The 16,249-nt window shown below is 37.3% G+C and overlaps 1 protein-coding gene across 1 annotated transcript in view; it reads left to right on the top strand.

The window, feature by feature from the left end:
- PREX2 (phosphatidylinositol-3,4,5-trisphosphate-dependent Rac exchange factor 2) overlaps positions 1 to 16,249 on the top strand; it is a 187,005-nt gene that overhangs the window by 128,881 nt on the left and 41,875 nt on the right. Inside the window, 5 exon segments of the mRNA XM_009335042.1 lie at positions 1 to 111; positions 6,237 to 6,278; positions 8,931 to 9,148; positions 11,886 to 11,988; positions 14,194 to 14,337. The exon segment at positions 1 to 111 is cut by the window's left edge and continues 42 nt beyond it. Of these exon segments, the coding sequence (XP_009333317.1) occupies positions 1 to 111; positions 6,237 to 6,278; positions 8,931 to 9,148; positions 11,886 to 11,988; positions 14,194 to 14,337 (618 nt within the window).

The following is a 16,249-nucleotide window of genomic DNA, read 5'->3' as shown; positions in this document are numbered from 1 at the left end:
AACCGAAGCTTAACTGTCCGAAGAGGCTACGACTCCACATCAAGCAAGACCCTTGGAACCTCCCCAGCAGCGTCCGGAGTCTTGCCCAGAATATCAGAAAATTTGTTGAAGGTTAGTAAGAACAACATGACCATAAATAAACACTTCATTAACGATAGAAAGCCTGGAGAAGGGAAAGGTACAACTGCTTCATGCTGCTGCTAGGCAAGGTTTGCTGAACACAGTGTAGTCTATGGGAAATGCCTGAATTTCAACACTTTTTTGTGTTCTTGGTAACAAGGTTAGTGGAGTATATCTCAGCTGTATCGTGCTCATCCTCTTGGCTTCAGATACTGAAGAGAAAATCGTCTCTCCTGACAAGTGAAAACAAATGAACCATATGTTGCATGTGCTATGTTATTTCAATTGCTGCTGAAGTCCAGTGGGCTTGGCCGATTTGTCACAGAACTTCATGGGACTGATACACCAAAATGGAGCTTTCCTTGAAATTGAAATCCCTTTTTTCTACCCTCTTAAATGGAAGGATGAAGACTCTGCAGGACATGTTTTGTCCTATATCTTGCTCTTATCTGTCATTGATCTGGAATCATTATCGCTCTAAAATCATGTTCCCTCTTCTGCCATGAAGCCAAATCTCTTCCACTGGTTTTCACTTACTCACTCCATCACAACTGATCCTATCACTCCTCCTCCTCCACCTCCCTCCCACCGCTGTCTAAAAGTTACCTAGTACTCTGCTCCTCTTCACCACCAAGTGACAATGTGAGCTGGGGTTTTCTGCTCTCTCCCATGGCTTCATAAGAAAGTAACTGTGATTTCCTCTCCAGAAAATCTTGCCTGTAGCTTCTGCTTTATTTCCTGTGCTGTTTGATAGAGAAACAGAAATAATAAGCAAAATTATTTTTATACAACTGCTTGCACTAGGAGTCTACGTGGGAACAAAAAACTTGTGTCAGGTCTAGCTTTAAATGATTTGTGTGTGTGTTTAGCTTCTTTTGTTTTCTTGGCTAATTTCCATGGTCTCCCATAAAGAAACTGCTAAATTTCAGATCACTGGAAAAGAACTTTGTGATAAGTTTTATTAAGATAAACCTCCAAAAACCAATCAGCCAAACCAAACAAACTCCTCCTCCTCTGACTTTTGGTATTTCTCATTTCACATACAATCATATTTTCAGACCCTGGGTTAGAAAATTATAAAAGCAACTACAAAAATAACTCCTATTTTTGGTGTCAATCACAGTGGGTTGACTCTCCAATACTAAGAATACTTCTTTTAGTTTAATGGTGGCTGTCACTGAGTGAAAAATGAATAAATATTTTTGGATCCTTTTTTCTACAGGTCTGTCTTCAGCCTAAACAAAATTATATTCAAGTATTAATCATGGTTTCTTTCACAGTTCAGAAGGAATGGAAATGTATCTTTAACAGTCCTTCATTGCCCCCATTCTGAAGCCTAACAGACCATTTTCAGATAACTTGTTTGCCCATAAATAGGATTAATAGGCTTAACCCATTTCAACTTTAGTCGTATACCCTCAATATTGAGCTGAGGTTATTCAGATAAATTTGGTTTTAAATCTACCACAAAATTTTGTGGGAGAGTTCAGCAAGGTCCAAATTACTTGCTCTATAATACAAAACTTCTCTTTTTACAATACCACTATAAGGTAATGGTGATATTTATCAGAAGGAATCTTGATGTTTACAGAACAATAAAACTGTTGGCATTTTCTAGTCTTTTAGAAATTAGGGTTAAAAAAGGTTTTCTCTGTCAATAAATTATAGTAACTAACATTATTGCAACTGTCATGCTTGTGAATGGCGCGTGGTTCAGAGAGCTAAATAGTAAAAGGCACTATTCTTGTGCTGTTCAAGGAGAGCACACACTCTGCCTTACCTTCTCTCATCACTGTGTCTCAGAAGTTGTCTGCCAATTTTAAATATTCTTGGCTCTCCCTTTCCATCCATGGCATCTGAGCTTTTGTCAGAGATTTCCAACAACTGGCTTCTGTGTCATCTTCTTAACCAAATACATGGGTTTACATGTAAAGTTATCATCTTAGGTTGTTTATTCACAATCAGTCTTTATATCTTTCTATTCTCTTGTAGTTTTTTTTTCTTTAACTTGACTCCTATTCCACCACCCCTGCCCCCCAAACTGGTATCACTAATACTTGTTCCTGAGAAGTACTCAGGAGAATCATGATCCACATCTTTGTCATGATTTTGATTGGCCTTTGGGACCAAGGAGTTGGTGTGGTGTAATGGATAGCTGAAAGCCTAGGTTCTTGTGGCTTCCCTGGCACAAATAGCATGAAGGAGAAATAGGAGAATGGAAGTGAATAATTGCTTCTCAAGCCTTAGTTTCCAAGGCATGTCTGGACAGGTATATGTCATTCAGTGTTGAAAAGATTCAGGGCAGAAATGTGCCCCTCAGGCAGTTTTGGGAGACTGCTGTGATTTAGACAGGCTTAGGCCTGTATAAATTAAACTTGAGACACAACCGGCAGCTGCATTAACTGAAATCAGATGAGCATGAAGCAGGGTTAAAAATGCTTCAGCGGCTAAATTTTCCCTTCATATCTTCATTTCTTGTTTTCTCCTTTCCAATCTTGCCATTATGTATTGTGTTCACAAATGGTTGGGATACCTAGAAGAACCACTAGTACTGCCCTGAGCTATTTTTGGCTGAAAACCTAACACATGGTACAGAGATTTACCTCCCTGTTTTCCCTCTTACTCGCCTGATTCAGAAAAAACAAAAGAAGTCCCCTAATTGGACTGCTTAGTTGGGTTTATGAGAACAAGTTGAACGAAGTCTTGGGATTTTAGAAGAATCTTCCTGTTTGTTTATAAGTAAAAGGCGGTATTTTAATAATTGAGGAAAGCAGGTTCTAGAGGAAGTTGTCAAAGGAGACCACAGATACAACTTTGTTCGCCATGGGGAAAAAATTGTTGTAATTAAAACCTCCAATTGTTATAAACATACTTAACCATTATTGATGAATGCTAAAGTAAGGATGAATGCTTTCAGTAAATGCATCTCCTTATTGAAAACAGACTCATTTTTATTTTCTTAAAAATATCACAGGCTTTGGTAATTTTTTACTCAGTGTTCTGTTGCATTGTAGAATAGGTTGTATTAGATTAGACTGATTAGTGCTTTAAAGCAGGAGACATGGGAGCCCCACAGAAATGTTTTAAGTCCTAGGATTCTATTTACTTTGTTTAATAAGTATGAAGAAACGGGAAAACTCAGAATACCTTGAGGATGATCATTCTGGTATGTCAGTTTTCTTTTTATTAGTATTGGAATTGGGAGAACAATTTTTAAAAGAATCTATGAAGGTTTGCACAGATTAAAAAAACAGAAAAAAACAACCAAACCTTCCTTGACAATACATTTAAAACATATGTGGAGATTGCTTTGTCTCATTTAATTTGTCCTACCATATCATTAGAGAAAGAAAATTTTTCTGTGGTTACAGTAAAAGGCAGCCCTAGAAGGCTAATCAAGTTGATAGAATTGAAGAGTTCTCTGAAATAGTATACATATTCTAGGAGGATTTGTCTGGAGCTAAGTAACTAAAGAAAAGATGAAAGTTATTTCTTGGAGTGACTGGGCCTACTAAATTGTTAAACCAGTAAATATAAAGATAAGTTGTTGGCACAGGCAGATCTTTGAAGATGGAGTGCTTGATCCTGAGATGGAGCACTCAGGGAAGAGTAGTAGTCAGGGCAGGAATTCAATGGTCACTGAACAGAGAAAGAATAATGTAGGTACAGGATTCTGGATGTACGTGAGATATGTAACATGAGAATCAGAAGGCACAAGAGGATGTGCTTGCAACACAAAGCTGAGGGATGACTCAAGTAGGAACCAGGAAAATCAACAAGATGGATGGAAAGAAAGGGACCCTTCAGAAGGAAAGTAAAACCAAAACTGGCCAGCATAACAACAGAAAGGTGTAAAGAGAACAAAGAGGAGGAGCAATTTCTGTAGTTGCTTTTTCCCAAAGGAAAAAAAAAGGTAAGGTTTTTGGTCAAAAGAAGAGATGTTTTAGAGCAAATCAGATTTCTAGTCAGCCAGTCACATAACTGCATGAGGAAGTGCATTGTTTTGCTAGCACAATTATTTTAAGTTTAAACAGGAAATACTATGCAATTGAGAAAGTTCACATCTATTTTAATTTAAATTAGGAGTGAGGAGTGAAGGAGGCTTTCAGTCATTAAAGGTATCAAAAATGTATTTCAATTTAAATCATAAAACATGCAGTGCAAATCTCAGTCTTATTTCAAAAATATTTTCAGATGTGAGGAACAAAATAAAACTAAAATCTAGCCTTTACTGGCAAAGATCAGAATAGCATGGTAAAAAAAAAAAAAAGTACAAAAGAATGTTTAAGAATAAAAGAAGTTGAAAGTATCTTGCATTACAAATCATATAATCTAAAGAGAAATTGCTAGGGAGTTATTCCTTTCCATACGCCATGTAGCAAGAAGGGGTGAAAACTTCCATAGCATTTGGAATTTGTTGAAAAGCACATGGTTGACATCCCAGGTTCACTTCTAACCCCAGGTAAGTCTCTACTTATACAAGTAACCTAAAAATACCCTCGTGCCTGCGGGTATATTTTGAAATGGAGAAGACTTATAGCAATGATAAAGGAGAGTTGCAGTGTCCTCTAATTTTCTCATAAGCAGAAAATCATTATTTATAGATACCTCAAATGCTTTTGAATTCAGAGATCCAACAAATCTCATATAAAACAAGCTGCAAGTAATAGCCTCAATGCATCTAAATTCTTTATATAAAAGCTGTATTTCCCTATATTGTATTTTCAGTTACTAAGCTATGTTCAGACTCCAAGATGCCAAGTTATTAATCTCTGTTAAGTTTTTTTTCCAAAGACAGAAGGCCTGTCACCAGGCAATTTTCAAGAATAACCAGTAATTTTGGGTGGTTCGATGACTCTGTTTGAGATACCATGGGCATGCATTTCAGAAGCGTAGACACTGCCAGTTCTTTTCGCAATGCATATACAGCACGGATGAAGATCAGGCTTGAAAGGTTTTCTTCTTTTTTAAGCGTAGTCACCTTTGGGGAAGATTCTGGCTTTTCATGGATATGTTCAAGTACACACAGAATCCAGACTGTGCTGTTGATACAGTCAACTCCAGTGTCAGTTCTGTCATTGGAGTTGTATTCAAATTTCAAACGATTCAAATTTCAAACCTATTAGGTTAGTTTTAGTAGGGGGCAACACATTCCCAAATTGTCCTATTGTCCATATACCCCATAGCAGCTCTGCTGGTCCACTGAGCAGGGCTTGGAATAGGACTGCAGAGAAAATTGGGTGTGTCAAAGAAAGTTTGGAAAGATGCAAAAGCATGTGAAGTAGCGGTGTGTTCCTACAGGCAGTTACTGTAGGACACGTGATGTGCTGGAAGTTTGACACTCTCTAAGGTTATGGCAGCTTTTTAATCTGCCTGTTCCTTGCAGTGGTGGTTAACACATTTAAATTTGTGCTCTGGTACAGGGTACCAGAGGGGTAGAGGGGAAGAATCACTTCATTCAGCCTGCAGACTTTGAGAAAAAGGCCCCCCCCCCCCTCCTCCAAAAAACCTGAAAAAAAACCCCAGTGTAAAGAGACATAAAACTAAATTTTTGTCAGTGTAAATTAAGACTTTTTTTTAATCTGTACTTTTTTACTTCATAGATTGTTAAGTGAAAAGAAATGTTTGAAGCAAAATAAAATCCTGAAGGCTGAGAATAAAGTGAAAATGCTGTTGTATTTTTCCTGGATGCTTTGGTATGCATTGAAATGAGGATAATTTGAGATTTTTTGGAACGAGAGAGGGAAAAGAAAAAAGAGAGAATTGGTGTAGTGTGGGAATAGGTGAAAACTGGTCTTGTTTTTTGAAGTTTTAAGACTGGAATTCTTCATATGTGGACTTGCACTGGCCAGCTGGTACACATGTACTCTGAGATAGCAGCTGCCTCTTCATGTGTCTTTCTCAGTGTTGGTGCTTTTTTTTATTATCAATTTTATCAAGTCATTTGTAAAATTAAGTGAAGTTGAGACTTATTACTGTTTTGTAGGTATAAATCAGGATTGCCTACACAAGAAGTTGGAGTTAAGCTGGTATAAAATGAGAAACTGTAAATGCATTATTATGTTGGTGAAAACACTTTTAACCATGACCTGAATATATTTTCTTTTTTCTTTAAGAGGTGAAGGCACGAATACTCTTGGCACTTCTTGAGTATACAGGTAATTTTGCTTGTTTTGGGAGTAGGGGAAGTGAATGTGGATGGTTTGAGATTTTTTTTTTTTTGCTTTTGGACAGAATACTGTGTTTAGAGAAAGGGGAAAAATCTCAGATACGATAACCTGATAATCAACAACTTTACTCCTGTGTTTCCAGTGAGGATTCCTGAAGAACGTAGCAATTCCAAAGACATTTCTAAGAAACATTGCACTTTTTTTTTTTTTTAAATGCAAAATACCTTCTCTGGTCATTTACTTTGGATCTTGGCAGATGAAATAACTACTGAATCACTGAGTTTGTGCACAGTACTTCTGCTGTCTTTCTTCTTTTGGGCTTTTTTCTGCTTGCTATCTTTTTTCTTTTCTCTTCATTCTCATCTATTTCCAGACTTACTGTGCTATTCTAACCCATACCTTTCCTTTTATCTTTTTTTAGAGAATACCTTTTTTTTAAGTCCCTTCTTTTTGGAAGGGGTCTGATTATTCTGTGTATTATCCTACCATCACCCCATACAGCATACAGCTTCAAATACACAAAATAGGCACGTGTGTCTACAAAATAAATGTCAGTAAGTCAGTATTTAGAAAATAATAGCTATGGCAGAACATTCTCTACAGTTTGTAGGTGCATAAGCGATCAAGTAAGCAGTCACATTTGACTGTAAAAGCTGATTATTTTAACCAACTTGCAGCACTATATGAATGCATTATTTTTTCATGATTTTGTTATGACACATAACACAGCTTTATAAAGGGGAATATAACATTTCTTTGTCAGATTTCTTCTAGATATTATAAAAGTTTTTAGTGATTCCTCAGGTATTTTAAAATAAGAAATGACCTGAGAAAATACCCCAGACTTGATTTTTTTTAAAGCAGTTTTCCCTGTTTACATGGTTTCATAAGTTCGTAAATTCTGTAGTCCATTTTGTATAAAAATCTTTTTGTAAAAAGAGCCCAAAGTGCTCTTGTATGCAGTATCTGATACAAGTAGTATTAAATGAGATTTGGAAATGAGGTGTTGGAGACACAAGAGGGCTGCTTCAGAAGCAGGCAGTACAGAGGAAGGCACTGGAAGTCAGCTGCTGTTAGACAAACAGAGATAAAATTGAGCAAAGCAAGGAGAGAGAATGTGTGTTGGGCTCAAATCCCCGAGCGCCGCTGTGACATTGGAAAGTTTTTGACCATGGAGAAGCCAGTGGGATTTTTGAAGCTGGAGATGGGTGGAGTTTTCAAAGATGAAAATTCTGTCTCTACTGGATTCTGCACAACTTGAGAGAGTTGGGGGGGAGGGGAAGAGAGGTTAACTTTAATAATCATAACAGAAAGCAATGAGTCACAGTGCAGAAGCAGTAGTGATTAGACCATTTGTGGAAAACATTCCTGAGGTCCTGAGAGGCTGCAAATGGAATCAAAATGATAGTAAAAGAGTGGTCACTATTATCAGTAGCCGAGGAAAAGATTGAAGAAGATCTCAGAAGGAAAACAGACAGCATAGAGTTACTTTGAGAAATATATGGAGTCCAAGAAAAGCATATTTTTAAAGTCAGTATTAATTTTGTGAGTACAGAATTATTTCTGCTGACTTATCCAGTCATCTAAAGTCTTGCCAGCTCCATAGAGAAGGTGGAAAAGGAGCTAAGCCTCATAGAGGCAGAGGAATCTAAAAGTGAGGACAAAGATTTTAGGCTTTGGAAAGACCTCGATATCACCTAATCTTCTCTTGCCCTGAGAAAGATTAAGTCTACTTGTACCGTTTGTGATTGATGTTTGCCTAACAGCTCATAATGATAAAAACACTTGAAGGCCTTCAGAAAGGAGGAGAAGAAGGAAGCACTGAATATTTATCACCACAGTTTTGTGCTTTATTGAGAACAAGTTTCCCTTTCTAACTCTTTTGACCTTTAGCTAATCTAATGCCTGTGCCTTCCAGAAGAAATTGGTAGGTTAGCTAGTCCCTAATTTAAATCAACTGCTAATGGTACCATAGACTTCTACCTAGGGACCTGTCCTGGACTCCCCTGACACCGTAAATCTCTGCTGCTTCCTGGATACATGATGCTGCTCTGTGCTTATTTTATAGGTTTCATATTCATATAGATACTGTATTTGGATAGATTGTGTTCTGGTAGCAACACTCCTATATGCCCTGTCTGCACTTTACAGCAGGCAGTCTTCATCTGCCCTACCCAGCTGGTAGCTGTGGAGTTGACCAGATGATGCAGTCATATTAAGAGCTTCTGACTATCCTCGCTTTCTTGTGGAAAGTAAATGTTTTTGTGCCCAGCTGGTTCTCACATTGCAGCAAAGAGATCTGACTCACATCTGTCACCTTGTAACATCAAAAGTACATAGAATTGATGGCATGTACATTAAAATCTACAAGATAAACATATATTGTTTATGAAGAACTACCTTAAATTCCAGATTTTAAATACGTTTGTATATAATTTTAGAATTATAAAATAATCTTTTAAAGTGGAAAATGGCAGGTTTGGTCATGGAGTGCTATTTAGGCTGTAAATTTGTAGTTTACTTTGCATTAAAATGACTTGTTTTTTAGACAAAGAAAAAAATTCCAGCCCAGTTCCTTTGCTGTTAATTAATCTGTTGCTCCATTTTTCCTTTTCCTCTTTTGGCTTTTACCTATCACAGATAGTGAAATACAACTGAGGCGAGACATGGTCTTCTGTCAGAGCCTAGTGGCCACAGTCTGCGCTTTTTCAGAGCAACTAATGGTGGCCTTAAATCAGATGTTTGACAACAACAAAGAATATGAAATGGAGACGCTGGAGGCCAGCAGAAGGTGGTTGGAACAGATAGCCAGTGCGGGTCTTCTCCTTCATTTCCAGTCCCTGCTCTCGCCTAACCTGGTAAGACTCCTCATGTAGCATGCTTGGTCACAGCCCGTGTTTGTTCCCTGAACCAGGGGCACGGTTAAACAGTCTTATAAATGTGATTTTCTGTGTCCTTTGTGCTTAGCTTGTTACTTAATTAGCTGCTATTTGGAAAATTTGCGATTTAGATAATTACAGATATGGGAGGTGTTTGTTTGTGATATGGGAAATATGTTTTCCACAAAGACAGTATTATGTTTGTTTTGAGTTAGCAGATAATGAATTTACCCTTGACTCCCCACTGCTATCGTAGCTGTTTCCTAGGAGTGAATGTAGTATTAAGTGATAACCAGAACTTCAGGTTCCAATAAGCAGCAATGCAAGATAAATAAAACACCTGGTTTGGATACTTTTATCACCCCCTCCCCCAAAAAACAATAGGTCTGTAGTAGTTGAGGGACTAGACATGCTAGTCTGTTTTGCTCCTGTCATAGGGCAAATCCTCGTAGCCTGTCAGGGTAATTGGAAATCTGCTATTTCTTTGTAAGGCTTGGCAAAGAGCCATGGCTTAAGAAACAATTAAAAAAGGGACATGGCTTTGTAGTCCTCTAATCCCCAGTTATCCAAAGTGCTTCTTCAGCTATTTAACCTGCTTCTCACACTAGACTGGTTCCTGCTAACCTGAAGAACTGTGAAGCAGTCTGCGTGGTCTGCTCCGTGGCAGTCTTCTCAACCTCTGGAGTTGCTCACTGAAAATAATTGATTTGGTACATCCTACTGTATAAGAAGTCCACGCAAATAACAAACAATGTTCCTAGTATCAAAGGTCTTCTTTCCTTGCCTTGTCTATCTTGGCAGCAAATTGCTGACAAGTTGACCTGATAAACTTTAGAAGCAGAAGAGATCAATAAAAAGAAAGGTATTTCTAAATGGCAATCATAAAGTATTAGTCTATGATATTGTTGGAAAGCATTGACTTGAGCTGGTGTGAGCAACTACCTAACAGGTAGTTGAGGTACCTATGTGGGCTTGCATGGGATGGTACGTCAGGATGACGTGTGCAGCTTAAAAACAGATAAAGTCAGTGTCTGAGAGAAGCAGGAAGGCTTTTTGTCCACATGAGGAGTATGTGAAGAAAGCACGGTCAGGGGAGTTTGGGCTCATGTCTTGAGTCTTGCATGCTTTTTAGCACCATGCAGCACCAACATGTCCTGGTGCTGGAGTCCTCAGAGTTCAAGAGTAAATTCAGTTGGTGCCTGCCCTATGTTTTTCTATGCGGTTAGTTGTCATATTATCACAAAACAACTGTTGTCTTTACAGCACTGAATACTTCTGTTTTTTCTTTCAAGATTGTAGAGATTTCCTTTGTAGTGAAAATGCATGCTACTTAGCCATTTTCACATAATCAGACACCAGCAGTATGCATTGTCGAATTGAAAATAAAATTAGTCTCTTCTAACTGTTCTTAACCAAGGGAAAAGTATTGGAAGGCAACTTTTTCAATACCTTCTCAGCACTATTTTGCTTACAAATGATCCATATTATTTTAAACAAGGGTATTTGAAGGAAATTACACTCATTATGGCCAGAGTTCAGTAAAGAATGAGCAGTTGTGCAAAGATTTCCCATGTCATTGAATGGTTTTCGGACTATTCTGCTGATAAAACTGCTCTGTCCATAGAGATTTCATAAATTGAACCAGAAGACAAAATATTTCTAGCAGCTTTGCGTTTTCATAAATACAAGGGGGAATGCTATTTCACTATATAGATCAGGAAAAATCATGTGGTGGTTTTTTTTCCTTTCTATAATTCGGTAAGCTATAGTTTATTCTCATTTTATAGGCAGCTATTTTATTATTCTTTGCCTTCCTACTGTTTCAGTTCTTAGAGGAGGAAAAATGCATGCCTCAGATTTCCATTTGGCTCTTGCTAACTTAAGGTGCTAGGGGAGGGTTGTATAAAGAATAGAATTACTTTAAGTGATTATTGATTTCTGCTATAATTGCTCTGCATATTTAACTCAAGATAACCATACTTGTAGATTACTATTTTCCTTTTTAAAGGTTCAGGAAAGTATCCTAAGTAGTTAGTAATTTACTTCCTGAAGCTTTTTTGGTAAATTGGATCTCTTTAGCTATCTCTTTAGCTCAGGAGTACACGGAGCGAACCATAAGTGCAAATCAGAATATTGGCATATCTACATACTTGATTTGCATCTCGGGTTTTGTAGGTGACGGTGCAAATCGCTCTGAGCTGTACTCGTTCTGAGCTACTGGTTCAGTTATTGGTGCTTCGAGTGGACACGATGAACTCTCATCTGCTGTTTATACATGAAATCCTAGTTATGGCATTTTTTTAAAGAAAATTGCTAAAAAGAAGAACTTGTTTTTCACATTTCCCCTCTGTTAATTTACAAGCTAGACCTGGTATCAAGATAAGCTGTTGAAGTCTGGTATCTTACATAAAGAGTAATTACAGTATTGTTTGATTAAAAGCCATGAGAAGTAACAGTAGCTATAAATTACCTATTAATTTACTATGTGAAACAATAACATTCATTTTAATAATCTTGGACTGGTAATAACAGGGAAAGTGCCAATAGAAACAAAGATATTTACATTATCTAGGAGTTAATTAGGTTATACACTGCATCAGTGAAAAGTTGTGCAACATTCTGTAGTTACTTTTATGTTCTGCTCTCATGTTATTTTTGGTAGGGGAAACATCTGGCTGAAATGACCATTTCATTTTTTTTTTTTTGCCTTTTTTAGGCTGACGAGCAAGCCATGCTAGAAGATACACTGGTTGCACTGTTTGACTTGGAAAAAGTTACTTTTTACTTCAGACAATCAGAGCCAGAACCACTAGTTGCAAGTGAGTAATTATCATTAATATCTGGGCTTTACTGTTCAGAAACATTTTCTGTATTTGTAACGTTTTTCTCTCCTAGAACATTACCTCCCACAGGGAATGTTATATAACTTGGGATTATGGAGAATTAGTAGATCTGTGGCTCTCCTAATATTCCTAGATTTCCCGAAATACAGCTAACATCAGTGACAATGCAGAATCATTATCTGGCAGTGTCAGTAACCTTGGGGGCAAAACTGTTTGCTTAACCAAATTTTCCATTGGGAGTATGTGACTGCATCAGGAAAGTCCCTGGAAGATCTAGTTGTTGTTGAAGAGTCATGTGTAAAATAAGCTTGAAGGTCTTAATAGAGAAATGCAACTGAGATGAGATGGAGAACCATAAAAACCTTTTAATTTTATCGTCTGAAAGACAAAGTAGATCTTGGAAGAGTTCCTTGAAAGCAGACGGCAAACACTATTAGGATAGCTTTAAATTGTGCAAGAAACTTCCGTTGAGACCTGCTGGTGCAGACGATCAGGGTCCTGAACGCTTCCTCCCAATACTTGCCCAACTCACAGGAAGGGACTGTCTTCGCAGTCTGCTGTTTATGCCCTTCACTCATTTTCAGCCACTCCTTTATTAATATGTTTTCAGCCAGTAGAGATTTTCCTGCAGTGAACTTTGTTTAGTGAGCAAAACCCCTCATTTTTTCCTAAGTCTCATAACTCCCCTGGGAAGGGAGGAAAACATGTCTGCTTCACATCAAGCTTTTCTAGAACAATTCCGTGGCTGGATTGAGACCACACATGAGAGAACTTCTGCAATAACGAAAACCAGAAAACACAAAGTTCCTCCACAAAGCTGCCCGTGCTCCGAAGAATTCAGTAGTGCAGGGCTGGTAGTCAGGTAGGAATTAGCCTATATAAGACCATATTTATTTCTGTATAATTCAAGTAAGGACCCTGTTCAGAGTGTTCATTTTAAAAAGAAGCCCTGCCCAGCCAGGTAACAACATGGAACCAGAGTTACGGGAGAGCCTCCTGATGGGGAGTTAACCCTATGCCTATGTCATGAACTGTCCGTATTGCTGTATCTTCCAACCGAGGTGTCTGTGCTGCAACAGAGATAAATGGAAAGTCCGTGTGTTCTAGGATTGTAATAGACTCTGTATTTCCTTTTGGTTTAAGTGCTGCCACCACAGTCATCCTGACTGTGGTTACAGAAGACAAGGAACTGGCAAATTTGTTTTTTCCATTTATGGTTCTGCATAATCACTAAAAGAAAAAAAAGTCTTTTTCCTATTACTAAAAAAAGTGAAAAATGTTCCTTTGGAATCTTTTCCATTTAGGTACAAAGTAATTTATGCACACAGTGTAAAAACTACACAATAATATTAATGCACATCACTAAATTTTATTGTTATTGCTTTCAACTTGGAGACTTATGTATGGAAACGATACTTAAACAGGAAGTACATACAAAGCTGAAATTGAATTAAACTGACTTCCTCTGAGAGATTTGGCTAAATGGAAAATTTTCATCAGCTTTTCCTAATGGTCATTACATGTTAATCATCTGGCATAATACACACAATGTATGTTGGGGAATCACTGTAACTGCAAAATGATACTGCTAGTTGCCCTGAACTCTACACCAATTGATGTATTATGACATTTAGCTTGTCAAAGTGTAATGAAATGTGCTCTTACAGTTTTATATATTCTACTGTAATACATTTGTTTTCTCAGTTGAGTCCTGATTTTTAATAATAATTTAATGAATATGCTAGTAGCTTCTGTACATATACTTGTGTTCTATCCCACACAAGTCTGAGGAGACTCTATATATCACACTGACGTTATACATCAGTGCACCTGAGGAAGGCATGTGAAATATGGTTAAAGGTATCCTTCCAATGATTTCAAACTATATGCTGTACATAGATGTTTCTTCAGATTTACAGGGAATACAAGTAGGATGTCTCCAACTACATTATTTTTGCTGTCATTGACAGGCTGGCAAAGATGACAGTCGCTGCTTTTCTGTTCATCTACTTCCTGATAATGGATAGGCCAAAAGTGACTACAGCAATACCGAGTATAATGTAAAATACTGCATGTATTAGTTTTGTGTCTGCAGTGATTTTTATCTAATGGTGTGAATGGTTTCTGGAAAAGGATGTGTCATTGCTTTTAATGAAATAGTAACACTGACTGTATTCTTAGATGTACCAATCACATACCAAGCAGAAGGAAGCCGGCAGACCCTGAAGGTTTACTTCTACCTTGATAGTTACCATTTTGAACAGCTTCCTCAAAGGCTGAAGAATGGAGGGGGATTTAAAATCCACCCAGTACTTTTTTCACAAGGTAACTGGAGTTTTAATTCCCTTCCCCCCCAGTTCTTTCACATAATATTTAACTCTCTTTAAAACCCTACTTACTCACTCTGATTTAAATGCTTTGTAACTATAAGGGCACAATACTTATATTTAAATATGTAGTTTAATGTGGGCATTTACTGAGAACTTTGAATTAAAATGTGAATTTAAGAAATGCTGAGATTTGTGATAAAAAAATAGAGGCACGGGTATACACTTCTAAGTTTGTACATGTTACATAATTCCAACACCGAAGAATGAATCCTCTTTCATCAATATTGTTTTGTTCTTTGTAGACATCAGTGGACAATAGTCAGACCATGAAACTTGCTTTTAAAAGTGTTTTGCATTCCAAATGCTATCGTAATCTTTTCCTGTTACTTCAAATTTAAGGCCTAAATTGTTATCCCCTGAGAATTCTGTCTCTTTAAAATGTTATGAAGACTTAAATAACGTTTTCAGGCTTTTGTAGTTATGACACTGCAAATGTTACCGAAGTGATGAATGGTGGCGCTGATGCTCAGACTGTTCATAAATTGCAGGCAGCCTGCATTAGCTGCAGTGTCATTACAGTCATCAGGAGCATGGAGTTTGATTCACTGAAATGGTGAATGCGAGGTGCCGATTGCCTTGAGCCGCCTTTGATTTCAGAGGGAGCTGAAAGTACTCCATACCTTGTGAAAGGCTTCCAGGGTCTATGTGGAATAGGCAGAAGTCAGGCATACAAATGAAGGTTTCGAGGAGGGTTTGGTCTCTGATAGATAAGGAGGATGTAAAAGGAAATGGCAAACAGTAAAGATACATGAAGAAATAGTCGAATTTACTGTAAACTTAAAACACACAATTTTTAAAAAATAAGATCCCTGAAGTCTGATTTTTAAACAAACTAATAAAGACAGACTTCAGTGGATTTCTTTTGAACAGATTGATTTCAGTCATAGGGGAAAATGAGAACACTGAGCAGGAGACACATTTCAGTAGAGCAGGCAAAAAGGCACATGAAAGAGAACAGAAAATACCTTGGTTCAGATGAAATCCTGGAAATACTATTTTTTTTAGATTCAGGAGGGGATTCAGTGTGCTACAGACTTTATTTTGCAGGGTTTTTTCCCTTTCTGTTTCTAGAAGCTGAAAATATTTGAGTCTCAGGATAAGCATCTTCATAGTCAGCTAAAGGAAAAGGGCAAAGATTCATTCAAGTGTTACATCTGCTTAATAATTTTCAGTAATACACAAGATTTCTTCTTTCTTTACCATACCAAATTTCTTTAATTTTCAAAGATCCCCCTCCAAAATAGTCCGTTAGACTCCAAGAATAAGAAGTCCTGGATAAGAAGTTAAATCCTAGTGTTTAAATCACTATTTTGGGTTTTTTCCCTCATTAATGAGTGAATTCGGATTCTATTTTTTACTTCTTTCCTATGAGGTTTGGCTGAGCTGCCATCAAACTAACTCAGTAGATCCCCATCTTTACCGGAAATTTATTAGCGACAAATAAATAGAAATCTTCTGTAAGTTCCTCTATGAAGTGAATTCTTGCTTCCCAAGCTTAACAGAGCTAAGCCATTTCTTGCCTGAAATACAATAGTTTATGATGTTTTCAAATGCAACATTAAGAAAACAATGATTTTGGAATACTTTATCAAAGGCACAAGTCAGTGCACATCAGTTTATTTATCTCTGTGTTGCTTTATTCTGTGTTACATAGCACCGTGCCTAAAATTACAAGTCTATATATTTGCAGGATTGGGACTGTAGACATTTTTAGAAGTTTTTAAATGTTTACCCAGGCTATATTATGTATCCCTCCACTTGTGAAAACAGTTTTGTGCAACCATATACTTGTATATATTCAAAAGGATCCTGATTTTCAGGATTGGTGTCTGAGAATGTTGAGATAT

The sequence above is a fragment of the Pygoscelis adeliae genome, unplaced genomic scaffold (genome assembly GCF_000699105.1).
Source record: "Pygoscelis adeliae isolate BGI_AS28 unplaced genomic scaffold, ASM69910v1 Scaffold101, whole genome shotgun sequence".
NCBI lineage: Eukaryota > Metazoa > Chordata > Aves > Sphenisciformes > Spheniscidae > Pygoscelis > Pygoscelis adeliae.
The sequence above is the reverse complement of the archived record's forward strand: the minus strand, read 5'-3'. Positions and strand labels throughout refer to the sequence as shown.